The following is a 25,655-nucleotide window of genomic DNA, read 5'->3' on the forward strand; positions in this document are numbered from 1 at the left end:
ACAAAATACAAAATATTTTCATGTACTCCGAACAAACACAAAATACAAACAATATAATTGTCTTATCAATACTGTTTTTCAAATAAAAGTATTTCAAATACATGCCCAGCCCTGAACTTAAGTTTTAAGTCTTAAGTTTTAAGTCTTAAGCCGTAAGAAATTGATCAATCGTAATCAATTATTCTCACATTCGACTGTGATTGGTCAATTTCTTACGGCTTAAGTTTTACGCATTAAAATCTCATTCCAGATACCATTTTAGATCGGAATTCTCTTTAAAAATATCTTTAGTTCTAGTTTTAAATTAGTTTTCAAATATAGATAAAATTATCAAATTAAAGCCTGTTATACTATACGCATTGAAAATTAAGGATTGCGAATTGGAAATTAGAGAAAAAATAAAAATAGTTAGTAGTAGTAGGAATGTATTTATCAGTGAAGTTAATTGCAAACGTTTCAACTTTGGATTTGAATCCTCTTCAGCGAAAGCCAAGTACAAACTATGTATTCAAATTCAGAGTCGAAACGTTTGCAGTTAACTTGGTAAGTACATTCCAATTGTTTGCGAATTATATCTTATCGCTTTAATATATTATTTACGCACCAATAAACTGCGACTTATATAGGCATTTTACTTATATTTAAAGATTAGAATTCGATCAATGAAATAATTTCTATCTGTTTTGTTCTGATTGAATGAATTTTAATCCCCAATTTGCAATCCTCAATCTTTAGTGTAACATAGATTTAACATTTATGCTCGTTCGCTAACATAATTTGTAATTCGATATCGGTTGATTTACAGTCTCTGGAAATCAATCGATACCTGCATATTCAATGATATCGAAAGTTCTTCTGTATTGAATTCCTCAATGTAGAAAATGGCTATTAACATGGAATTTATATGTATCCACCCATATTCCCTAATGATTTACAATCGGATTATTTTCCAATAATGCTTTGATCTGATAATTACATCGGGATGCATTTCTGCTCGATACGACTTTTAATTTTTCTCTCTATAAGCGGACTCCACACATGGCTAATCTTGATTCCGATATTTATCACTCTATCATACACACACACACACATTATTGTACCACTGATAATTTATAGTATCATCTCCCAGCAATAATTCACGAAGCTATTAATCGTGGACAGTCTCATTTATCTTTGTACCCTTACAAAACTTTTCTGTATTTTTCAGCTCCAAAAGTAGGCAGGTAATAAAGAACATCACGTATAATGTGGTGCAAATAAAATATTTGCTGATGTTCTATTTAATATGATAATGCACTCTCGGATATTAAGGTCGAGCGAAGTAATTAAAATCGTTAAGTAAATAGAGCGACGTAATGATCATCCGACGGTAAATTTAAAAATTATTATAAAATCATAAAAAATATGACAAATATTTAAGTACAAATTATTATAAAAAATTATTACAATCATTAACATTTAAAACTTAAAAAATTATAAAATTTATAAAATTAAGAAAATTCGTCTTAGAAGCTTAATTTTATTTCAAATTAACAAATTTTCCTAATTTTCTAATTTTTAAATGCCAATGTTAATAACTGCAACGATTTTATGTAATAAATATAAAATGAATATTAAGTAAATATTTGTTTTTTTACAGTTTTATAATGATTGTTAAATTTACCATCGAATATATTCGATGGTAAATTTAACAATTTATTATAAAATCATCAAAACTGTGACAAATATTTATCTAATAGTCATTATATAAAATCATTATAGTAATTATCGTTATTTAAAACTTATAAAATTAGGAAAATTCGTCTAAAGATAACAATTTGATATTAATAATAATCTTACATATTATATTGTAATTATTATCTAATAATTCCATTTCAAATTTATATAAGATACACAGTAAAATAAATTTATACGTGATATATATTTACACTAAAATTAAATTACTGAAGTAAGTTAACCATTCAAAGTATAAATGAGATTCGGAATTCACTGACGAAATGGCACGAGAAAAAAACCGCTAAGGGAAACGAACGCCTTTAATGTCTTCGATTATACGACAAGCTGTCGAAATGTCGGAAACCACGAGGGTCTGGAAACCGATGTGGTAAATTCCTGATACTTGGTATAAAAGGCAACGTCAACATGTTTCACTTTTAGAGATAGAAAAAGGACCAAAATATTTTCCATCCAATTCTAGAATGCTAAAATGTGATATTATTGATATTTACTTCATGTATGTTATTGGTATTTCCTGTATGGATTATTATCAAACACTAACAAGCGACTGAAGGACAGAAATCAGTTGATACGCCTTTCATGTGGTGAAATAACGATGGGAATATTTCAACAGTCGCTCTCAGCGCGTTTCTTCACAATTCTCCTCAAAAGAGCTTGGACTCGAGTCGTTTCCCCACGCATCAAAGAGATAATCCGCACAGATGAAATTCGACGTGGTGAATGGGGAAATTTTAATCGAGATGATATATCGAAGTACAGAGAAAAGGGACGTACATTGATCTCGATGATAAAGCTAAAAATCCCATTAGAATAATATATTGAGCCCCGTAACAGTCTTTTCTCTACCGAACGAACTTTTTTTATCTCCTTTTATAACCTTTTATCTCAACTCTGTATCTATCTCCCGAGACTTTTCCCAAGCAATTTCTCGCGTGTTATATTTATGAATAGACGACGTACATCCTACCGAGTGCATTGAGCGTGTCCGAGAAATTCGCGTTGACGAATCAACCCGGAAGTGGCGGCGCGATTCGAGACAAGTGAGTCACTCTAATCATCGCACTACACTGACAAAAACGTCTGGTTAAAAACAGACGAATTATCAGAAGAGCGATGATCAATCAGAATAAATAATTATCTTATTCTCTAAAACTGTTAGAATGACTTTCACTCTGAAGAATAAAATCTCACTTTTGAAGACTAAAAATTGAGCCCCTCTTCTTCAAAATTGGCTCAATTTTCACTTTTTAAAGTGAGATTCCACTCCAAAGAATTTAGGCAGTAATTAGAATTTAATAGATTTAAACTAAAAAATTCCAATTCGTTCATTTTTAACTAATAATTTAAATAGCCATTTTTGGGACAACTATAATATTTATAGGTATTTTAACCATGAAAATATAGTCAATTGTGCTATTAAATATTGTCATATACACTGCTTAAAAATCTTTAGTTTCTTTTTAACATATTTTTTAATTATTATTACCGCATAAATATAGTTATATTCACTATAATTGCAATTGCACTTACTAAATAAAAATGTTTATATTATTTAACATTTTTATTGTGATATTTTATTGCATTAATAATTGAAATTATCATAAATTGCAGTACAATTTTTTGACATTTGAGAGATCATACATATAAGGTTATCATTATTAAATTTAAGATTATCATTATTAAATATTAACATTAATAAAAATAGAGCTTTTAACCGTAATTATTTTATATTATTAGTACAATTATATAGTCACAAATACCAAACATTTATCTCCGAGTAATCTCTTCGTAGCAAAAGGAGTCAATTTCGAAGTCGTATTTTACGAAGTCGCAAAATACGACGGAATTCACATAAATTATATATCTGTTCTTTTCAGCTGAGCTTCTTGCTCAGCTCTTCTCTTTATTATTTTTTCATGTTTTATATTGGAATAAAAAAACGAAAGAGTAACTGATGCAAGAAATTCAGCTAATGCCTGTTTCTACCAATGTAGATTAACTTTAATCTCGGTTTAATTTACTCTTTATTCTTTTCTAAATCTTAAAACTAGAAAAAAATAAAAAGTAAATTAAACCAGGATTAAAGTTAATCTACATTGGTGGAAACGGAAATAAAAAAAAACTCAGCTCTCATTTAAATTCATACGCTGCAATTCTTTTCTTCTTATAAAAATAAGACTATCGCATATTCGCTAATCGAACGCGGAAATTCTCGGAAACGCGGAATTGCGCGCGCGGATGAATTCCAATTTCATTTTAATTTCAATAATGCTGCGCCAACGCTTCGCATTTAATAAAAGGTAATACGCGCTATTATTCCGCGCGAATCGAGAGTGGCCGAGGAAGACTGGGCTGGGAAAAGATCCGCTCGCGCGATTTCTCGTACGCAAAGGCGCGCGACGATCCGGTCAATTTGAATTTGTCGCGCACATAACTAACCTCTGCCGATGCTGTGGGCCGCGGAAGCGCGACCCGACTTGCGAACGGGATGAAATTTCTCCACGGGCGGGAGCCGTCGCGGTCGCCGTCGGGCTCCGGCGTCGTCCTCGGGATCGGAGATGCTTCCGTGTTTCACCGATTTGCGCGGTAACGCGCGATACAGAAACGCGAGAAAAGATACACGCACAATCAGCACGGTTCGCGCGGAAGTACTGCGTCAGTCGCGACGGCGCTCAACAATACTCTAAACATCCGTCGCGCTGCACGGCCGAGCAACGTCTGTGGTGGGTGATACGCGCGAATCTAGTCGCGAACCCGGTTGCCATAGCACCGGGCCGCGTGATTGGTGAAGGAGCGCCAAGGGCGGTGCTAACGCGGGTTGCACCTATTGCACTTCCGCGAAATGAAATTCTCGACGTCACGAATATGAGCGACGAAAATGGCGTTTGTCGAAATCAAAAGGTCTCTCAGAAGAGCTCACTTTCTTGTACGGTTAGTAAATTGACATTTTTATAAAGTGTCATTTGCCTACATATACGTGTTACTTATATTCACAATACTTTGTTTTGTCACCTGCACCCTTTTGACACTCTTTATTACGCATGAAGTTGTATGTAAATCGGAGCATATCGGAGCATATTGAAGTGAAGCGCGTATTTCGTATTTAAATAGTAGCGCGTTATATCTACGCGTGTACTATATCATGTAGTATATCATACGCGTGTAGTATATCATTTAAAAATTTAATTAGTTATTAATATTACTATTGTGTATAATTTTATTTAAAAATTTAACATTAATTTCTTACATATTAATAATAATATATGACTAATAAAAAACAATTAAAAAAATTAATAGAAATATTATAAATACGAAAATATTTAAAGATTGAGTGTGTATTATGTTTCTCGTATACCAAATATATTTCTGTTCATATTTCACACAATTTCACTATTTTTATTAAATAAAAATACTATTCAAACGTATTCGTATTCGTTTTAAATATTTACTAAATTTTAATTTTCAAATGCAACTAATTTTATACAAAGAATATGTTAATTATATCAATTTATGAGAAGCAATTAGAAAATAGAGACAATATAATATGTCATCATTTCTCTGAGTTGAATGAATATTAATAGGATTATGAATAACATCTTCTAAATATCCGGAATAAAAAAACACAAATTACAAAGAGTAAGCTAAATCGTTTTTATTAATATTCCTTTTCTATCAATATGTAACTATATATAATATCTATGTTTTAATACATATACTTTACATATATATACTTATAACAAGCATTCAACAAACAGCCCCAAATAATATACAAAACGAAATATCCTGTCCATGTGGTGATTATTGTTGCAGTATTAATTGACATCTTTAGAATGCGAATTTTAGCACAGAGAATGCGATGAAATGCGAACAAGAGAATTACGATCGAATGTGATGGAATGTCCGATCTGATATAATAAGTACTGTGCGTTTCTGATATGATTACTAGTCCCTCGAATGTTTATGCACCGAAGTCATTCACTCCGCCACTTTTTATGAATCCGTTGTAAATGCTCGTAAGCTCGTTGAGAAATATTAAGTTCGGGATTTATCGAACACAAACCAGGCTGTCTCAAAAGACTTAAGCCACACAAACCTGTTGAAGAAGTCATATACTTGTGTTATTATTATAAAGACGTATAAATTATTCTATGAAACAAGATTGCGACGTAAATTATCTCACATTTACCTAAATATGTATGTAAAGGATCCGGCCGAGTATTATCAAATTTGGCCAATCCTCCAACGAGAGTGTCTTGAGTATTAAGGATAAACGTTTTATTTTGTTCAGCGTCTGAAAAATTAAGAAACTCCAGCAGCTCGAGCGTAGCACCAACCCAGAAACTATAACACGTGTCGGACGGTTTTCCAGGCCTTCCGTTAAATCCACCATCCTGTCTCATAAGGCACCAACGCTTTAACCGAGCTAAACGATCCCGTGTCAATACTTCCAATATGTTAATATGTTCTCTCATCAGAAACAAACTTGCTACAGCACAGAATGTGGAGCCTCCATGAGATTCGAGACCTGGTCCTTGCCCAATACCGCCGTCATACGACTGTAATTATCATAATAATTGTGTGAGCCATCTATTATATAGCAACTAGCAAAAGGAAGATAATAATGCTATTAACTAATCAATATTAATAAATAGTAATATAATAAAAATAAATAACAATAATAATAATAATTTAAGTGAACGCTTACAATGCTTCGTAAAATATAGTCAATAGCCCTTGAGATATCCACACCTGACCAATCATCTAAAATTGCAGAAACGCAAGAGGCACAATAGAGGAATCTCATGTCGCTCTCACATCCCGTAACCATGGCTGTAAAAGATCCGTCAGGATTCTGACAGGCTCGGACCCCCTCGATGATAGATTGTCTATCAACTCTACTGAGATCATCATCAAGAATCAAGAGGGTTACCAAGCTAGTGTAAGTCATTGCTAAATGGCCATACTGATACTCGGGTACATCCTTTGGTATCGTTGTGGACGACTGAAAGCCGGAACGCGGGCCGGCTCCTTCAACCTGGAGCCCATAAATCCAGTCGATCGCCTCAGACTTGGCCTGCTCGCCGATCTCATCCAGCGAGTTCAGCAGATCCAGACCGGAGAATGCAAAGTACGCTATCATCGGTCTAGTAGAGTCGAAATCCGTCAGGTTGCTAGGCATGATGTGTAGTAACCTTAGGAAGTATTTGACGTGCTTCTCCCGCACCAGTCGCGGCGTCATGATGGAATCTCGATGTAGTTGATTAAAATTTATTCTAAATCGACACGCGGCTCCTTAAGAAACGCGGTAACCTGTCGTTGTCGTTGTGCGAATTTGATGACAAATCATATATGTAATTCCCATCAGTTGACACGCCTCTCGCTTCCTGTTCCCATGTCCGCTCGTCACAACTCCCGGAAATGCCCCGATGCATCGTGAATCTTCACGCCTGAGCGATACATGTCATCTATTTCCTTTACACGCCGTAGTCAGATTGACGACAGAAAAAGTGCGTTATAATCGTCGTGTAAACAAACGTAAACAGGCGTAAATGAACTCCAGAATCAGGAAGCAGTCTGACCGACGTGTCTATGTTTTAAATGGACCCATCTAGTGGCGCCTCCGTGCATAAAATGTGTATCGTGACTATATAACCGAATATTTCCAGCAGGTAACGTTCACAATCCTTTGATTCTGTTCCGTGCTATGTCCATAAAATATAATTGCCTAGGCGTTTTTTTTTTTTTTTTTAAAGAAAGTTTGCAAGTAATATACACTTAGCAATAAAGTTGGAGTACAACAAATGATTTGTTTCAATAACACTAACTTATTGCATCAATGTACACAATTCAAATTTTTTTGGGGAAAAAGAACAGACCCAAAAATGATGATTAAAAATTAATGTAATATTATTGATACAATGACTTGGTTCAAACTTTTCTCTGATCAACTCGGACAAAATTGAAGCAAAATTTATAATTACGTAATTCCTAACTTATGTCCATTTCTTCAAAAAATAAAAAAAATTTATTCATTTAATGTAAATTAATTTCATTCTCGGTTTAACTTTTTATATTTTTCGAATCATAAGAATTGAAAAAAGATAGAGTAAATTGAACCAAGATTATTCTACATTTTGGTAAAAATAGATATTAGAACTTTGACTAAACTCCGATTAATTTAATCAGCATTTTAGAAAATAAATCTATTAAATTAATAGAATTATGTTTAATTCTATTAATGTGTATCGAAAAAAAATTAAGAACTGTGTAGAAATTTTATCCTAAACAATTCTGCTAGTCGAGTTAATCGCAGATTAAATTAAACGGAATTTGATTGAGATGAACTTAAAATTGAAAACTCTGACACAATTGTAAAAGGAAGGCGACATTTCAATATCTTTTTTTCATAGGAAGTCAACAAGGAATATTATAAAAAAGAAGAAAAAAGATCAAAATAAAATGAATATGAATACTTGCTATAACATTTCCTTACATATATTTGTACATATATATATCTATATACTAGTATATATATCTATATACTAGTATATGTATGACAATCAACATTGACACATTACTCTATACTTTGTAATAAAAAAATAGAAAGGGAAACTTATTATATAAATGTTAATTACGAACTCTGTTACACATTTCTGGACATTGCAACATCAGGTAGATAAACTACAGATCTATAGTGGCAACGATTATCAAGGGAAATCTCTAATATTTCTCCCTATTACTATCAATAATAATAATAATATAATTGCTGCATTTAGAAATATATGGTCTGACGACTCGAATTTAACGCAACGGTAATCTTTAATAAATAAAATTTTCTCAAATATAACTCCGCGATGTGACACACGCGCATCTCTGCTATAAATAAATTCAATATCAAATAAATATCTGAAGCCAGCGATATACGATGCACATTTTCTTGCTAAATTGTTCATGTTCTAATAGATTACTAGAATTGCATCATACAGAACACTCACTAATTTCTAATAATTTATTAAAATGCAAACAATCAAACAAGAAAACATACATCATATGGCACTGGCTTAAGGGGATCTTAAACCGAATTCCAACAACATCGTTTACCGATAAAATGCGACATATCAACATATCTTTATATACTACTATATCAATGTCACACACACACACACGCGCGCGCGCGCATAAATTTTCGTAGAACGATAATATAAATTAACTTTATTCTCAGTTCGATTTATTTTTCATCTTTTTCTAATTCTTAAAACTAGAAGTGTAACTCTAAAAACTCGACGTTATTTCTTCATGTAATCTAACAGTCTATAGGTTTCAATTTCGTAAATACAGATTGCAGAACTTTTATATCAAATAAATGTTGTCTCGACAACTCTGGATGCCATTTGATACTAAAAATGATAAAAAGATATCAATTTCAAAACTATCGATATAAATTCCATATATATTAATGAATATACTTTAATTCTGAAGATTTTCAAATCTGTAAAAGTAATATATGCGATATCGTTCTATGAAAATTATTAGTCAAAAGATTATTGCGATAAAACAAACGACTTTAGGATCCCCTTAATGGAATATGGACGTAACATCGACGAGGAATGGTAGTTATCGTTCTAACAGTCAATAAATTCGCTAATAGAACTTTCAGGCAATAAATAACTGTGTGCAATTACGTTATCAGGTAACGAGTCATTAGCGTCCTAAAGAGATCAAATCGTTATGGCAGAAAATCGGGAGGCATGTCGCTCGGCAATGAGACGCCGAGCCTGGTTATCATGCAAGATGCAACTTTGCATCCTAATTCTAGGCAACTCTTCGGATCCCAGTGGGCCAAGACGCCGGCTAGGAAGCCAGCCGCCAAAGCATCGCCGGCGCCTGTTGTGTCCACAATAGGTGTCTTAGGCACGATGGGCTGCACCTGGATGTAACAAATATACAAAAAAATTGAACTTTCTACTGCCACCTGTCTCTTTCAATTGTCTTTATTTGTTCTCTTGATCGAAACAAACCTGAACAGATTGTCCTCTGCCCCACACGATAATCGCTGGCCCGCATCCACCGCGCGTCATGATAAATATACCATCGTCGGCCAACCAGTCCTTACTATTAGCGCTAGAAACATCCATCGTAATTCTTTTTAAGCTATTCAATAGGAAAGGTATATCAGCAACATCGTCGTATTTCACGTTCAATGCCTGAGCTAACGCGATCATTTCTCTCACATTGCCGAACACGATCTTAGCATGACCGACCATTTCGCAAATGGCCGCTTGATGATCCTTCAAAAGCATTAAAAACTTCAAGTAAACAAATAACGTATTTGTTATTTCAATTCACATAAATCAATAATTAAATTGATATTAATTTGATATATGCCTCATATGATATGCTGATTATATTATTTAATGTTAATAATATTTTATAGCTCTCATATACCTGGAATATATAAAGAGAATTAAGATTGAACGCTACAATAATATTCTTCTCCTGCGCCCGCTTGACCAGTTCCTTGGCCACATCTAAACTGTGCGTTACGAAATAGCCTTCGATGTAAATTATTTTAATACTATCTAATTGCAGATTAGCCTTTTTAAGATCATCCAACGTATATACACTAGCTGCGCCAATATTAGCGACGAGACTGCGGGATTTATCGTATATAAGAGAAACGCATAATCCAGTAGGCAAAGTTGGATGTACGGCATATCTAATAAAATTATTATAATATTATACATTGTAAATTTGTTATATTTTCTGCAAAATGCTTAATAACGCTTCTTATATGTATTACCAACCTTGCATCCACTCCTGCGAGTCGAACTAATTTTTCTAAGATCGAACCTCTTTGATCATTTCCGAGACATCCGCAGAAGATACTGATTTGGGACTCGTGGGTCTCGTCACAGAGCCACTGCAAGATTCTCGATGTATTCTGCGCAGATCCTCCAGGATTTGTATATTGTTCTATCCTGTAGCGTATAAATTTTTCATGCTTAATAAAAATTGAATATATATGTATGTATATAGAATAGCTACTATGTATTCTAAAAGATTTTAAGGCATGATCTTAAGAAGTGATTTCTCATACAAATTCAAGACAAAAACTTCATACCATGCTGGAAACTTTCCAGCAACAAACATATCGACACAAGAGTTATTCTGTCTTTGCCTGTTTATTGAACAAAGATAAAATGATTTCTATGTTGATGTGTCTGCTGTTGAAAAAATCTTTATATACATTTTTTCACAATAAAAGTGTAATATAGACATAAATGTAAATTTCTATTAAATATATTATGCTTGTTCATCATTATAAACAAATACTACATATACTTTATCTCCAGTATTTTGTTAAAATAATTTATTGAATGAAAACAAAAGTATATCCTGATTAGACGTATTCTGGACATACATGACAATAAAATAAAATTAAAATGTTACAAAAAATTAAAATTTATATATAGAGCAAACATGTGTTCTAATAAATGTATTTATTAACTCTGGTGGCAAATCCGTAATTAACTCTTGCAGCTTCTTCTCGCACAACTCTGTTTCGCCGTCTATCTTAAGATTGTGCTTCTTAATCAGCTCATCATTTTTCAGTATCACAAGAATATCCAGCAGAGGATTGCCAATGGCTATGATTGCTGGAAAATCCAATCGAGCGATGGTCTTTCGCAGTGGAATCTTCTCTACCATCTTTCGTATCAAAGAACGAGTTTCAAATGTAGCTTCCAATATAAACATGTCAAGATATAAAACATTAATGAACTGATCTCATAAAAATCAAAACACACGTGTCAATCGGCAGTAAACTACTTACAAGGTTGGCATAATATTTCGAATCATCCTAATTTGTGCTGAATAATTATAGAGAATTATTGCTACATGGAAATTAAAAAAGTAAAGACCGTCACCGCGAGGAACACACTAATAAAGTTATCACCGAATTGAACAAGATACAAAGCTCTAAAATTGTGAACTATAAAAGATAACCGAGTGGACAATCGCTTCGCCTAAAATTATTCTCTCCTCCTCGTGACAACACGTCGAAAAGAGTCGCGCAACTTAAACGTGCACATCGGTCTTGCTCCATTCATTTCGGAAGTCACATCGCGCCTTGTCCGTCAGCAACTTACTCTATCGTGTATGTCACATTTCTCACCATAACCTAAATTATTCCTGTATATAAAAAGAAATTTGAGAGTGGCCATCCCGGCCTTCCTTTTTCACGAAAAGCTTGAGAAGCAATGAGAGACTGCGTACAAAAACACAGAGTAAAGTCTGATGTACAATTGAAAATACAGCCAATAGGAACCGAGACTATTAGATTTCAACCTATCAGAACACGTGTTTATTATAATACACTTTCTGTTTCTAATAGGTTGCAATCTGTTATTCCCCGGTTCTATTGCCTATATTTTAATTGTGCATCAGGTTTAAGAATTTCAACCTATCAAAAATGTGTATACTAGAATGCACGGTTTTTGATAGGTTATTTCCTATGTCTTATTTCTATCAAAACAAGAGAAGAACTTGTGGTGGGAGTTGTTCCTTGTGTAAGTATGAATATATATATTCGTAGTGGATGTGCTTGTGATCTATGAATTGCATGTTACATACTTGCGCCAACTTGCACGAGGTCGATTGGCGTGGTCTTGAATAATTTGGATTTAAGCACGATATTTCTGTCAGAATGGTTCGTAAGAAGATAGACAATCGGCTACGCGTTCTGATAGAAAATGGTGTTTCTATGGGACATAGGACGCTGTTCGCCATTGTCGGCGAGAAAGCAAGGGACCAAGTGAGCCAAATAACCTTTTCACAAATTTGTTTTGTTAATTCTATTTTACAGCCACTAAAATAAATAAACCTTAATCAAAAAATGTATTAATTAAGAAATCGTTTAAGAACTTCTTTATTATTTGAAGAAATTTGTGAAAATTTTAAAAACGTTTGTTTATTCTCATACGACTTAATTGTTTAGATTCTAAAGCCTGAGGAAACTGTATATTTTTTAAAATATATATCTATTGAAAAACAAATATTCTTTTAGGTAGTATTGTTGCACCATATGTTATCCAAGACTGTCGTCAAAGCTAGACCTTCTGTGCTTTGGTGCTACAAAAAAGACTTAGGTTTTAGTAGCCATAGAAAGAAACGAATGAAATCATTGCAGAAGAAAATCAAGTCGGGCAAATTGGACATTAACGAAGATAATCCATTTGAATTGTTTGTTATTTCAACTAATATTCGTTATTGTTACTATAATGAGACACACAGAATATTAGGTAATACATATGGCATGTGTATATTACAAGTATGTATCATTTTATCTTTTCTTGCTTATCTGTTTTATAGTTTTGTTATAATGTTATGTATAATGATTTTAGGATTTCGAGGCGATTACTCCAAACTTATTGGCACGTACTATTGAAACTGTAGAGGGTGGTGGAATTATTGTATTTTTACTACAATCTATGAATTCATTGAAGCAATTATATACGATGAACATGGATGTTCATCAAAGATTCCGTACTGAAGCTCATAAAGTAATAATATAATACTTTTTTAAAATATATTTGAAATATATAAAATTAATATTATATAAATTAATATATAATTTTTATATACATAGATTAATATAATTTCTGATTTATCTTATTAATTTAGGATATAGTATGTCGATTTAATGAGAGATTTTTGCTATCATTGGCTTCATGTACTCGATGTTTGGTTGTTGATGACCAACTGAATGTATTGCCTATTTCCTCTCACAATCTAAGGATAGAACCTGTGCCTAAATCAGACGTTTCAGAGGAACAATCGAGCTTGGATACTTTAAAGGAAAGTCTGCAGGACACTCAACCTGTATCTGCATTAATCAATTGCTGTAAAACAGTCGACCAGGTAAATTAACATAAAAATGAATTAATACTAGAACGGCTGATGATGCCACTTTAGCTCTGCTAATCATTTAATTTTTTCCTTTTTATATTAGATATGCAGTCTAAAATATATTATATTAAAAATATAAACATAATACAAATGATGTTAATAATATTAATGATAATTCTCTAATACAAATAATATCAAAATAACTTTCCTAACTGAAAGTAAGAATGAAAAATTACCAAATTGACATTACCGACAATCCCAACGAAATCCATATTATCAGTTGTTTTGGTGTTAATTATATATAAGATTATTATTAAATGTTTTTTAATTTTATATTAAATACGATTTAAACATTTTTAGGCAAAGGCAGTTCTTAAGTTTATAGAATGTATTTCTGAGAAAACTTTGAGGTCTACTATTTCGCTGACTGCAGCTAGAGGACGTGGAAAATCTGCTGCGTTGGGACTTGCTATCGCTGGAGCTGTTACTTTTGGATATTCTAATATATACATCTCGAGTCCTAGTCCGGAGAACTTGAACACTCTTTTTGAATTTGTCTTCAAGGGTAAATTAGATTAATAAGTATTAGATTAATCGTCATTTTTTTAATGTAAGAAATCGTCGAGTGTATAAAATACAATTTATATATTCATAGGGTTTGATGCTCTGGGATATCAGGAACATCTCGACTATGGTTTAGTGCAATCTACAAATCCAGAGTTTAACAAAGCCACTGTCCGCGTAAATGTATTCCGAGATCATCGCCAAACAATTCAGGTGTGTAATTCTATTTTTTAAAAATACTAAATTTTTTTTATACATATAAACATTTTAAAAATGTAGCCATACAATTTATTTTGGTTTGTAACAGGATATCCAGACTTTTTCACAGTATTGCAAATTAACATAATTTCGTTTTTTGTTTAGTATATACATCCAACAGACACCCACAGGTTAAATCAAGCAGAGTTACTTGTGATCGATGAGGCAGCAGCAATTCCGTTACCCTATGTCAAAGCGATGCTTGGACCTTACCTGATATTTCTCGCATCAACTATAAATGGGTAAAGTACTCAAACTTTCCTGGAGTATAGACAGACTATTAATTCTCATTTATTAATATTTATAGATATGAAGGTACAGGTCGGTCTTTATCACTCAAATTGCTACAGCAATTGAGAACGCAAACTGCTGGGTCAAATAGCCACAACGGGAAAAATGAAAAGGAGCAAAATGAGAAAACTCTTATCGGAAGACAATTGCATGAACTTACTCTCGATGAATCAATACGTTACAAACCGGGTGATGCTGTAGAGCAATGGCTATGCGATTTACTTTGCCTGAATGTTACAATGCATGCCCCCATTCTTTCTGGATGTCCTCCTCCCGATATATGTCAGTTGTATTATATAAACAGGTATTTTTTTTTATATTGATATAAATAATTTTTCAAATGCTTATAAATTAAAAAATAATATGTATTTCTCTCTAATTTTTCTTAGAGATACATTATTCTCTTATCATAAGGCTTCTGAACTGTTTCTGCAGAGATTGGTCTCTCTGTATGTTGCATCACATTATAAAGTATGTATTCCATAAAAAAATATTTTTGAATTTGTATTTTATTAATATTAACCTAATTAACTGTTAATATATTTTAGAATACCCCTAATGATTTGCAAATGATGTCTGACGCACCTGCGCATCATCTATTCTGTCTCTTGGGACCTGTGGATTCCAACAAAAAGACTTTACCTGAAATATTAGTGGTTCTTCAAGTAACTATAATTCTATCCAAATCTTAACTATCTCAATTAAAATAAATTTCTGACATTCAGACATTTTACATTTCATTAAAATAGACATTAAATGTAAAAATTAATTTTTTTTTTAACTGCATCTCCTGTGAATTACTTTTATTTTATAATAAATTTATTCTATACAAAGAGATATATTTTTTACGTTCTAATATAGATTTGCTTAGAAGGCCAAGTCAGCAAAACTAGCATAAACGATGGTCTCTCACGAGGTCGTAGAGCAGCGGGCGACTTAATACCTTGGACGATCGCTCAGCAATATCAAGATGAAGATTTTCCAGTATTGTCTGGCGCGCGCATTGTTAGGATTGCTACACATCCTGATTATCAAGGAGTATATATTTTTCCTTTATAACTTGTCGAAACTTTTCGACTTAAAATTATATGAATTTGTTAAAGGGATAATAAATTGCAGATGGGCTACGGTCGTCGTGCATTGCAGCTGTTGAAACAATATTACGAAATGAAAATGCCTAATATCAATGAAAGTGTTATAGAAGAACCAATAACAGAAATAAAAAATGTTCCCGATGAAGCAGTTGGTTTATTACAAGAAACTATTGGTAATATCCGTTTATCTATGAACATTTTCTATTTTTAAACAGAATTTCTTAATAAATTTTTAACAGAATTCCTTTTCAAATAAAATATTAATGTTTTAAAATACGATTTATAATATAGTAATGTTTTCTTTGCAATTGCAGAACCGCGCAGTTCGCTGCCACCACTTCTGTTAAAATTGAGCGAAAGACATCCAGAACATCTGGATTACATTGGAGTGTCTTTCGGAGTTACCGAACATCTATTGAAATTTTGGAAGCGATCCAATTTCGTACCTGTGTATTTAAGGTGTATACCATACCAATGTGATAAAATACAAGGTCAACTGATCTCAAATTTATATAATTTTTCAGACAAACGGCGAATGATATAACGGGAGAACATTCTTGTATAATGCTTTGTAAAATCAACGTGGAACAAAATAATGATAAATGGCTGCAAGCTTACTGGAGCGATTTTTGTCGGCGATTCCTAAGTCTGCTCTCCTATTCATTCAACACCTATACAGCGTCACTTGCATTAAGCATATTAATTAACAAAACAATATCATTAGAATCTGTCAGTAAGTGTATTAATTGTTATTAATAATTTATTATATGTAAAATCAATGATTACTGTTTTTTATATATATATATTAGACTAATTCCTCTACTTGTATACTCTGCGAAATTAATTTTAATGAAGATCCCTTAATTAACATGTTTATGAATCTAAATTAAACTAAATATTTGTTTCAGCATTGAGTAAGGAAACAATGAATGTTTATTTTACATCCTATGATTTGAAACGCTTACAAATGTACAGTAACAACATGGCAGATTATCATCTGATTATGGATTTGGTGCCATCTTTAGCACGTCTATATTTCTTAAATATGATGGGAGACACTCATTTTTCAGCAGTGCAATCGGTAGGATATATTCCAAATATCTTTATTTCATATTAAGTGTTTTAATTCATACTAAAATCTTATTCTTTAACACGCAATAATTTTTAGGCTATTCTACTTGGCTTGGGCTTACAACATAAAACTGTCGATAAATTGGCAGAGGAATTGAATCTTCCATCTTCACAGTTGCTCGGGCTATTCAATCGTACAATACGTAAATCGATCCAATATTTCAACAGAGTCGCGGAAAAATATATCGAGAGCACTATGTTGCCCAAAGAATTGACTAGTGAAGGAATAAAATTGGATCCTTTAGGTGGACAAAATTTACGCAAAGAATTAGAAAGCGCAGCTAAGGTTTACATTTTACATAATTTATTCTCTAAATTCCCCATTATGTAATGTATATAAAAATAACATTCTCTATTATAGGAATTAAAAATTAAACAAAAAGCAGAATTAGAGAAACTGAAGAAAGAAAATTTGGAGCAGTATGCTATCAAAGGATCGGAAGCGGAATGGACTAGTGCGTTATCGGGCAAGCATAGTAAACATCTTATCTCTATAAAGACTGGTGAAAAAAGAGCTTCAGCAGATGATAGCATTCAAGAATCTGACAAAAAACACACAAAGAAGAAAAAGAAACAAACATAACTTTATGTATAACATGAAATAAATAAATTAATTAAACAATTAATTGGTTTATAAAAATAATTCCACAAGTTTTTTATTCATAACAAATTTTTTACATAGTTATTATTTATTAAAAATTATAATTATAAAAATATGATATATGAGTATAGGTTTAATAAACATCACAGATACTTTCTTTATAAATATTCGTAACATTTTGTACTAAATGTGCTAATAGCTAAAAAAATTGAAGTCTATATATGTATAAAATTGTTTCTATATTTTTTTACATAATTGTTCATATTTTAGATCAATTTATATCAAAGAAATTATTTTCTATAATATATTTCACACACTGACAAATTAAATTTCTCTCATGCTGTATAGAACGCGAAAGCAATTTTTCTAACAATTGATTATGATATCTACGTACAAATTTCTCATTTTTATTACTAACCACTCTATTTAGTTCGCGGCTTTGCTTATTTTGATCTGTAGCGACTGTATTTTGAAATTTATTATTTGATTCATCATCCGCATTGGTACAAGACTGCGTATTAGAAACCTTTTCACAAACTTGCGTAGAATTTTCTTCATGAATTGTATTTTCTGTAATATCATCTTGCAGATTCTCCTCCGTTTTCCTTTTTTTTATCGATACTTCTTCTGGACCATCATCTAAAGATAAAATTGGTACCTTAAATTGCTTTGTACGAAAGAATATTTACACTGATAAAAAATTAACTTTTAATAATCATATAAATTTCACAAGACATTCTTATATTAAAAAATAGATGATAAAAGGCTATAATACATGTATATTCGATTATTATAAATATTAAAATTTGCACATTACTTACCACTGTCTTCACTTTCATAATCTGCTACTAAATTAGGTAGTATAAGCGAACTGGTTACAGTTGCTAAATTAGTGGACTCTGCTGCTGTTTGCGATACATATTCTGGTGTTGTAGATGCATGCGGTATATCATCCTCATCCGAAATATCAATTTCTTTTCCACAGAAATTAGTTTGTTCCACCTGTTCATCTAAGTAAATCGCAGTTTCTTCTTGCAAATCAGCTATAGAAAAGAATCAGTTTTAGCTGATATTTTGTGTATAATATAGAATAAAATTTTTAATCATTAAGGGGAGAAGTAATAGAATTATATATCAACACATTACAGATTTAAAAATATTACGATTTGATTGTGAAATTATAAAACTTCCTTACACAATTAAAATATGCACAAAAAAACTGAGACGATTGATTTAACGAGAAAATAAAAAAAAAAGTTAAATTATATTTCGTTCCTTGCAATTTTTTAACTTTCTTCGATTTTCTCGCGTCAAATCGTTCATCCCGCACCGTTTTTGTGTATATTTTAATTGTGTAAAAAGAATTTTACAATCTACAGCCAATTCGGGGTTCTTTTTAATCTGTGATGTCAATAATTCTGTCACTTTAGGATTCTCTTAATATAAACTGATTAGATTATAATTTACATAAGCTAAATTTTATAAATTGCATAATTGATTTAATATAGAATCAAAATATCAATAAATTTAATATATTTGAAAGATCTCAATTTTTTTCTATATACTAACATTGTAAAGCAAATTATATTCATAATAAATGTATTCCCATAACTTACTTATTCCAGCAAATGGGCGTAAACCTCTATATGTTTCTTCTGTACGGATACAATTACTGTTGGTTTCGCGTATGTACCGTTTGCGAGGCCTGCGTTTTTTCTCACGTACGTTCGTCATCTTATTTGTTTTCGATCGTATATTATAATTCTGCTTGATTACTTCTCCCCTTTGTACTTTTTCTAGTTCTTCTGCCTTACGTAATTTTATGTTGTCTTCAGTGGGATACTTCCTGTTTTTTTTTATTCAGAAAAAAATTTTGTACTTGTGCTTTACTAATGCATTTACATTTTGATATTTGTTAAACTTACTTTTTCCGTTCCTTTATCCATTTTTCAATATCTTCTGGTGTCGATAAATTCTTCAGTTTTTGGTACAAACCAGAACGATGCTGCATACTAATATGTTTTTCAACGAGTGAGGGATGCGCCGAAAATGTGCAGCCATCAATCCCACAAATCATGTGTATACGTTTGTGATCAGAGAGATCATCCTCCGATGGGAAATCTCTATCACAGACCTCGCAATAATACGTCTTGTTGTCGTCGTCAGAACTGACATAATTTTCATCTCTCATATCATGTAGATCTTCACTATCTGGATACAGATGAGCCTAAAAATCGTCACCTTCCTTTTTCACACAAAGATCTTGGTATATATTTATTTGCTCGTAACATATCAACAATACGTTGCATGATCATTCTTAATTCTATGCTTTACAATTTATTGCACAATTTTTATTCCATTTATCTTTAGTTATAAGCAAATATAATACCATAATCATGTACTGTACATCTATTATTAATGATTACCTTCATATTAATAAATAATTATTGTTCATATCTGAAGTTATGGAGTATTCAACCGGGGTATTCAGAAATTCTAATATATATAAATATATTTACATATGCGAGGCAGCAAGGCACAGATCTTCCTTTCACTGTTTACTCCTTTTTAAATTATTTAAATAGTTATAAATTTGCACATATTTTGTCGAAGCATACAATAATAATATGCACATCTTGTGTAGTACTTTACTTGCGAAATTAAAAGCTCGAAATATTTTATAAATTATATGTAATAATAAAATACAAAAAATCTTTATAATCGCAATTGTATTTTTCTGTATATCATAAGTTTTAATAATGTGTATACATGTTAACGCATTTCTATTTACATTTCATATAATAGCATGACATTTATGCATGTATCATAAGCTTGCATCAATCATTGCTTCATTAATCTCTTTAAATGTAAATTATTAAATTGTAAAAATTCACAAAAAATTATTTTCATATTTCAGAACGATTATTTCAACACATACCATTTGAGTGATTTATGATAGAATGATGGGGAACACCAGAGAATTAGAACTTATAGAAATATGATTTATTCTTATAATACTTATTTCAATTACAAATTCATTTTTTTCATTATATATGTTTTCTGGAAGTCATTTATGAAACAAACAAATACCTTAAATATGATACATATATAATCATGATCATTTATAAAAGTGATATTACTAACTAACAGAGCCACAAGCTATGTCAAACTTTTTTGTTCACATTAAAATACGCGTTTCATGTAAATAATCTATAAATTCGTTATCTATTTTAATGTCGCAGATTAGATACTGTAACTCTGTAACTATTTCTTACACATCATATAGCTTGCGGCACTGTATACTGGCCATGTATACTAGACATGGAAAAAACTTTGAGAAAAATTTATTCACGGCCAGTTTTTACATGCCTGATAAAAAATTATTACATCTAGTTAACTGTCATATTACAAGTGCTTAAGTAATTAACTATATCCAACATATATGTCCATATGAGTAGATACATATCAATATATAATACATAAAAAAAGAGATGAAGTAATTCTCACAGATGGCCTAATTGCTCTAAAAACTATTTCAACTAGCTGCTACTTTCTCAACATTATTTCATCAGCATGTTTTTAAATAGCATACACTTATGATGTAAAATAATACAAAAGACATACGATTGTTATGTTGCAAAAATTATGAAGAAAAAAATGGAGTGTATCTACATATATCAAGATCTTACAGAACTTATAGCGATGATACGGGTAAAAAAATTTGCTAGGTATCAAAATATAAGGATCAAATCGTTCTGAAGTTTGAAAACAGATGGTTGTGTGTCATTTGAATTATATAACTCTTTAATAGGAGGAGTAGCCTCTTAAGCTTAAGACTGTGCCTATTTGCTGGAAGGCTGCGTCTCCTCCTTTTGCTCCGTTTGTTCTGATTGTTCAGTTGAATTCACAGTTTTCTGAACACCCCTGGATTCATTCGTATTGTTATCATCTGTTTTCTGATTACCCTGTAAAACCAAAGTAAGCCATCAACGTTGAAGAAAACACGCCGGATTTTCATCGCACAATGACTACATACGTTTATAGAATATGTATTTAGAATTAAAAAATGTACGTCTTATAATAATATATTTGCTATTAACTCATTCCCCTATCTTGGCTTAATTAATTTTTATTGCACATTTGTCATCAGAGAAACAAAATGTACAGTGTCTTTATGTTCCATAGAAAAAATATAAATCTAGAATGCATTGTAATATCTTGCGATTTTTCAAAAAATATACCTGTTTTACTTTGTATTAACTCATGCCATACTGTTATACATGCTATATATTTTTTATTATAATATAACTTCAATATTAAAAGAAAAATATCATACTCGATAATTAGAAAAGTTGTAATTCACTTATTAAACAATTAATCAATTTATGCTTTTATTTTTCTAAAATAAGACAAATTATTGCACTACCCCTTATTCTTAATTAAAAAAAAAATAATTAAAGTAAATTTTGTTTTTCATGTACAATGAGATAGCATGCAAAAGATTACTTAGGCAAATTATTTTCATATAATAATTTGTGCATATACATAAACTGATTAATACATACATAAACATACACACACCCATTACTGCATATACGTTTTAAAATAATAATTAATAAATCATCAGACAAAGAATAAAGACAGAAAATAAAAATGTCATTAAGATATTGGATAAAACAAGCCAAGTTGTAGAAAGAAAGTAATTTTATTGCAATCATATGCTATATTAATTTTTTCTCTGAAAAAGTTTAAAACTTAAAATAAAAAATATTAAAATAATTTTGACATAACAGCAACAAAAACGATACCTGTTCGGGATGCTTTGCAAGGTATTCATTTTTTGCATCTCTTATCATCCTCGTCACTTTATTTCGAAGATCCTTAAATTCCTCCCATTCTACTGCATCTTTGTTCTTTTTTGCCTTAGCATACAGTTTGTTTTTTCTTTGAATCTCATTACGAATTTCGTCTGTCATCCATGGTTTTTTTAATTCTAATTCCTAAATAATTATATTTATAATATAATTATATTTCTTCAATAAGAGATTTAAATGTCAAAAACTTAATAACTAATACAAAATTTTTTTTAAATTTAACTACGTATGTGTACGTTACTAATTATCATATATTATAAAAGAAGAATTTAATCTTGTCAAATTAGTTTTCAAATGTAACAAAAATATATAACATATACATTATAAACATTCTAGAAACGCTCTTGCTTATATATATAAACCTGTACTGTCAGGAATAAATACATGATCATTAAATCAAATAAATCAAGAGCTTGTTTATAATACTTTTTTTAAGACTAATGTGATTCAAGGATAAAAGCAACTTTAACAACACGGCGAAGGCCAGAGTACGTACTTCAATCTTGCCTTTCTTAGGGTTACCCATTGTCTTGCTCTTGGTATTCCCATTACCCATGTTGTACCTGATCCTGATTGGCGGCATCATCTGTGGTAGCGGCATTCGTCGCGGCCAAGGTCGCATGGGAGGCCCGCGCGGTAATCCGGAACCACGCGGTCCCATCGACGGCACGATGGGCGCCATGCCGCGGGCTCTGGGACCGCCGGGGAATCTCGGCAGCATACCGTTAGGCCGAGACACGCCGCCGACGGGCCGCGGTGGCGGCGGCGGCAGTCTCTGTCGCGGTCCACTCGGACCGAACATCGGATTTAACGGCGGCGGTAACATCCTCGGTGGCATACCATGCGGCGGTGGCGGCGGTGCTAGTCTACCCGCGAACCTAGGCGGCGGAAGCTGTCGCGTGCCGGCCGGTGGCAATCTGGGCGCCATAAGAGGACCTCTATTCAATGGGCTCATAGTTCTTTTGCGATACTTTCCACCTGTTCTCAGAAGAATAGAGTTTCTTCTTCTGACGAACGACGCCGCGCGAACTTGATCTCCTTCCGACGTTCTCTCTACGGTTTAACGATATGATCACGAATTCGCTTTCGCACGACTGCCACGAGGTTATGAAACAGCGATACACGACACGCGCGCGAATCGCATCGACACGAAGTTATTCGCGTTCCGTCACTTGATATCGCTCAAGCGAGAATTATCGGAAAGCGTATCACTCGAAAAGCAAATACATCACATTCGCTTTCTCTTAATACGGGAAACTGTTGTGAGAAGCAATATAAAATTTAAATAGGATCTGTATACTTGCCACTGCCCTCAACTTGCTCCTTGTAACTTGTAATGGTTACACTAGTTTTCACGCAATTCACAAATGCGCTCGTGCGTTCATAAACGCATCCCCTCCGCTCTCGTAATTCCAACACGTTTACGATTGTGGTTACGACCCACTTAGGAATAAGGAATAAGGCTTTCAACCTATCAGATATTGGATACACTGGAATACACGGTTTCTGATAGGTTGGATTTCTTATTCTTTATTCCTAATTCCTTATTACTTCTAGTGTGGTCGCACCATTTAAAGTCGGAAAAGCTTTGTTCGTTTTGACGTTCACAACGCTTTAAGCGTCGTTTTATCTTTGTTGTTTTTAAATATTAAATAAGAACAAATGATGCTTACAAGCATCGTGAGTGACAAATCGAACGCAATCACAATAGAAGCACAATAGAAACAAGAAATAACAAATTTCAACCTATCAGATAATGTATGCTAGAATGGAGATTTTCTAGGTTGAAATCTTTTACTTTCTGTTCCTATTGCCTGTGTTTTTCATTGTGTTTCTGGCTTTTATGTCAACTGGACGCGATAGGAGATGAGCAACGAATGATATCCAATGGAAGCTCTGCTTTGTCTCGCGTGACGATGTAAAGCAGAGCTCTCATTAGATATCACTCATCGTAAAAAATTGACCAATCATAGTCGAATGTGAGAAAAATGATTGAATGAAATTTAATTTTCAGCATTCAATAAATAAAAAAAAATATTATCATAAAACAATATAAAGATTTATCATATTATATTATCACTGTACTATTATTGTTAAAATATCAATTATTCAGCGCGTCATGGATAGACAAAGAGATCTTTCTTGTAATTTTCTATATTCGTAAAGTATGATGATCTTCTTTATGATTGTCCTATTGTCGATAATATTACATTTCAAAACAAAGTTTTGCAATTTCTTACGATTCTCTGCAGTACCTACAATTAATTCTTTTAATTTTATTTTTTCTTTTAATTTTAATTATTCCAGCAATTTTTAAACATAATCTTACAAAAAATAAAATCCTAGAAATAGTACAAAATTAGAAAACAGACATCGATCATAATTTGATCAAAAAAGTTATCAATACTTACTTATTTTCTTAACTATAGTATATTCTTCTTCGGATTATTTCCTATCACATGTACGCTTATAATTGTCTTTTAATTCTGTTCAGTGGTTTGTTTGCAAACCATTCTCTTAGCTCATTGATTTTTATATTCTTTATTGTAAGCGCTTCCTTCTCGAATCTGTCAAACATGTATTGCCGTTTCATAATCTCACTCCAGTTTTTATCTACTTCGTTATCAAACACCCATTTAACAGATATAATCACATTGCTTCAATTCTTTTAACGCTTCTTTGACATCATCTATGTTCTGATAACTCTCCTCTCCCAACATCTTATTAAACGATTTGAGAAATTCCTCGATCCACTGATCTCTGTACTCGATATGTGAAAATTCTAAAATTCCAATGACATCTCTATAGAAATTTGTATTATTATCTGTATAATATATATCTGTAAGATATATAATACATTGTACGAATAAATATGACGACTCAATAAAATCAGTCATGATAACTGAAAAGATGTTATTCATATTTTATTTATTCTTCAATTGAAATGAATATAAACCAAGGATTAATATTATTATAATAAGCAATAATACAAAAATAAAATCATATCAGTCAAGTATACATTTTTCGCTTAAAAGAACAAATAATACATATGTATTCACCAAAATAAAAATTTATGATGCGTAACACATAAGTGAATATTAAATTTTGCTCCATTTAATTGAACGTTGAAGGTATTAAAACATTAAGTACTAATTAATATTAATAATAATCCGCGAAAAAATCTTATATATATAGACA

At 32.0% G+C, this 25,655-nt stretch overlaps 5 protein-coding genes across 8 annotated transcripts in view; 1 reads left to right on the top strand and 4 right to left on the bottom strand.

Moving 5' to 3' along the window:
* Positions 1 to 4,304, bottom strand: part of LOC108746766 (tumor necrosis factor alpha-induced protein 8-like protein) — a 23,684-nt gene extending 19,380 nt beyond the window's left edge. Inside the window, exon 1 of the mRNA XM_018483715.1 lies at positions 4,177 to 4,304. The gene's annotated coding sequence lies outside the window, so the exon portion shown is untranslated. The remainder of the gene's footprint in view (positions 1 to 4,176) is intronic.
* Positions 4,305 to 5,412: 1,108 nt separating this feature from the next.
* On the bottom strand, positions 5,413 to 7,550 carry LOC108746782 (geranylgeranyl transferase type-1 subunit beta). The gene is made up of 3 exons (XM_018483738.1): positions 6,443 to 7,550; positions 5,924 to 6,293; positions 5,413 to 5,830 (listed from the first exon to the last, which is right to left on the bottom strand). The coding sequence occupies exons 1-3, from the start codon at positions 6,974 to 6,976 to the stop codon at positions 5,709 to 5,711; spliced, it is 1,026 nt and encodes a 341-aa protein (XP_018339240.1). The 5' UTR covers positions 6,977 to 7,550; the 3' UTR covers positions 5,413 to 5,708.
* Positions 7,551 to 9,255: 1,705 nt separating this feature from the next.
* LOC108746791 (adenosine kinase-like) lies at positions 9,256 to 11,980 on the bottom strand. Of its 4 annotated transcripts, none has more exons than XM_018483750.1 (6): positions 11,886 to 11,980; positions 11,246 to 11,445; positions 10,542 to 10,715; positions 10,183 to 10,453; positions 9,756 to 10,025; positions 9,256 to 9,664 (listed from the first exon to the last, which is right to left on the bottom strand). In XM_018483750.1, exons 1-6 carry the CDS (start codon positions 11,958 to 11,960, stop codon positions 9,464 to 9,466), a joined length of 1,191 nt encoding a protein of 396 aa, XP_018339252.1. In that variant the 5' UTR covers positions 11,961 to 11,980; the 3' UTR covers positions 9,256 to 9,463. The 4 variants fall into 4 exon arrangements, with proteins under 4 accessions (XP_018339252.1, XP_018339255.1, XP_018339254.1 ...); XM_018483753.1 differs by having other exon boundaries at positions 11,570 to 11,959; XM_018483752.1 differs by having other exon boundaries at positions 11,246 to 11,477; positions 11,570 to 11,959.
* Positions 11,981 to 12,370: 390 nt separating this feature from the next.
* LOC108746742 (RNA cytidine acetyltransferase) lies at positions 12,371 to 17,572 on the top strand. The gene is made up of 17 exons (XM_018483677.1): positions 12,371 to 12,550; positions 12,803 to 13,066; positions 13,140 to 13,298; positions 13,420 to 13,656; positions 14,005 to 14,209; positions 14,300 to 14,421; positions 14,572 to 14,708; positions 14,774 to 15,061; positions 15,147 to 15,228; positions 15,306 to 15,422; positions 15,619 to 15,795; positions 15,877 to 16,024; positions 16,166 to 16,310; positions 16,376 to 16,584; positions 16,760 to 16,932; positions 17,020 to 17,268; positions 17,344 to 17,572. Exons 1-17 carry the CDS (start codon positions 12,443 to 12,445, stop codon positions 17,563 to 17,565), a joined length of 3,042 nt encoding a protein of 1,013 aa, XP_018339179.1. The 5' UTR covers positions 12,371 to 12,442; the 3' UTR covers positions 17,566 to 17,572.
* Positions 17,573 to 17,866: 294 nt separating this feature from the next.
* On the bottom strand, positions 17,867 to 23,793 carry LOC108746750 (nuclear fragile X mental retardation-interacting protein 1-like; the record flags this gene model as incomplete). The annotated part of the gene is made up of 7 exons (XM_018483689.1): positions 23,762 to 23,793; positions 22,954 to 23,510; positions 22,392 to 22,583; positions 19,509 to 19,810; positions 19,200 to 19,429; positions 18,405 to 18,626; positions 17,867 to 18,222 (listed from the first exon to the last, which is right to left on the bottom strand). Coding segments are annotated over exons 2-7 (1,761 nt in total), but the record flags the coding sequence as incomplete, so codon positions are not given.
* Between the last annotated feature and the right edge of the window lie 1,862 nt (positions 23,794 to 25,655).

The sequence above is a fragment of the Trachymyrmex septentrionalis genome, unplaced genomic scaffold (genome assembly GCF_001594115.1).
Source record: "Trachymyrmex septentrionalis isolate Tsep2-gDNA-1 unplaced genomic scaffold, Tsep1.0 scaffold19, whole genome shotgun sequence".
Lineage (NCBI taxonomy): Eukaryota > Metazoa > Arthropoda > Insecta > Hymenoptera > Formicidae > Trachymyrmex > Trachymyrmex septentrionalis.

Excerpts from the sequence above, each read along its gene's own strand:
- LOC108746782 (XM_018483738.1), bottom strand. The coding sequence starts at position 6,976 with ATGACGCCGCGACTGGTGCGGGAGAAGCACGTCAAATACTTCCTAAGG. Across the intron at positions 6,294-6,442 it reads ACTATATTTTACGAAGCATT|TCGTATGACGGCGGTATTGG; the intron begins GTAAGCGTTCAC and ends TGATAATTACAG. Across the intron at positions 5,831-5,923 it reads TCCTTTACATACATATTTAG|GTTTGTGTGGCTTAAGTCTT; the intron begins GTAAATGTGAGA and ends CTTCTTCAACAG.
- LOC108746791 (XM_018483750.1), bottom strand. The coding sequence starts at position 11,960 with ATGGCCACTCTCAAATTTCTTTTTATATACAGGAATAATTTAGGTTAT. Across the intron at positions 11,446-11,885 it reads AATGTGACATACACGATAGA|ATGGTAGAGAAGATTCCACT; the intron begins GTAAGTTGCTGA and ends TTGATACGAAAG. Across the intron at positions 10,716-11,245 it reads ATTACGGATTTGCCACCAGA|GATAGAACAATATACAAATC; the intron begins GTTAATAAATAC and ends TATACGCTACAG.
- LOC108746742 (XM_018483677.1), top strand. The coding sequence starts at position 12,443 with ATGGTTCGTAAGAAGATAGACAATCGGCTACGCGTTCTGATAGAAAAT. Across the intron at positions 15,229-15,305 it reads ATGTTGCATCACATTATAAA|AATACCCCTAATGATTTGCA; the intron begins GTATGTATTCCA and ends AATATATTTTAG. Across the intron at positions 15,423-15,618 it reads AAATATTAGTGGTTCTTCAA|ATTTGCTTAGAAGGCCAAGT; the intron begins GTAACTATAATT and ends GTTCTAATATAG.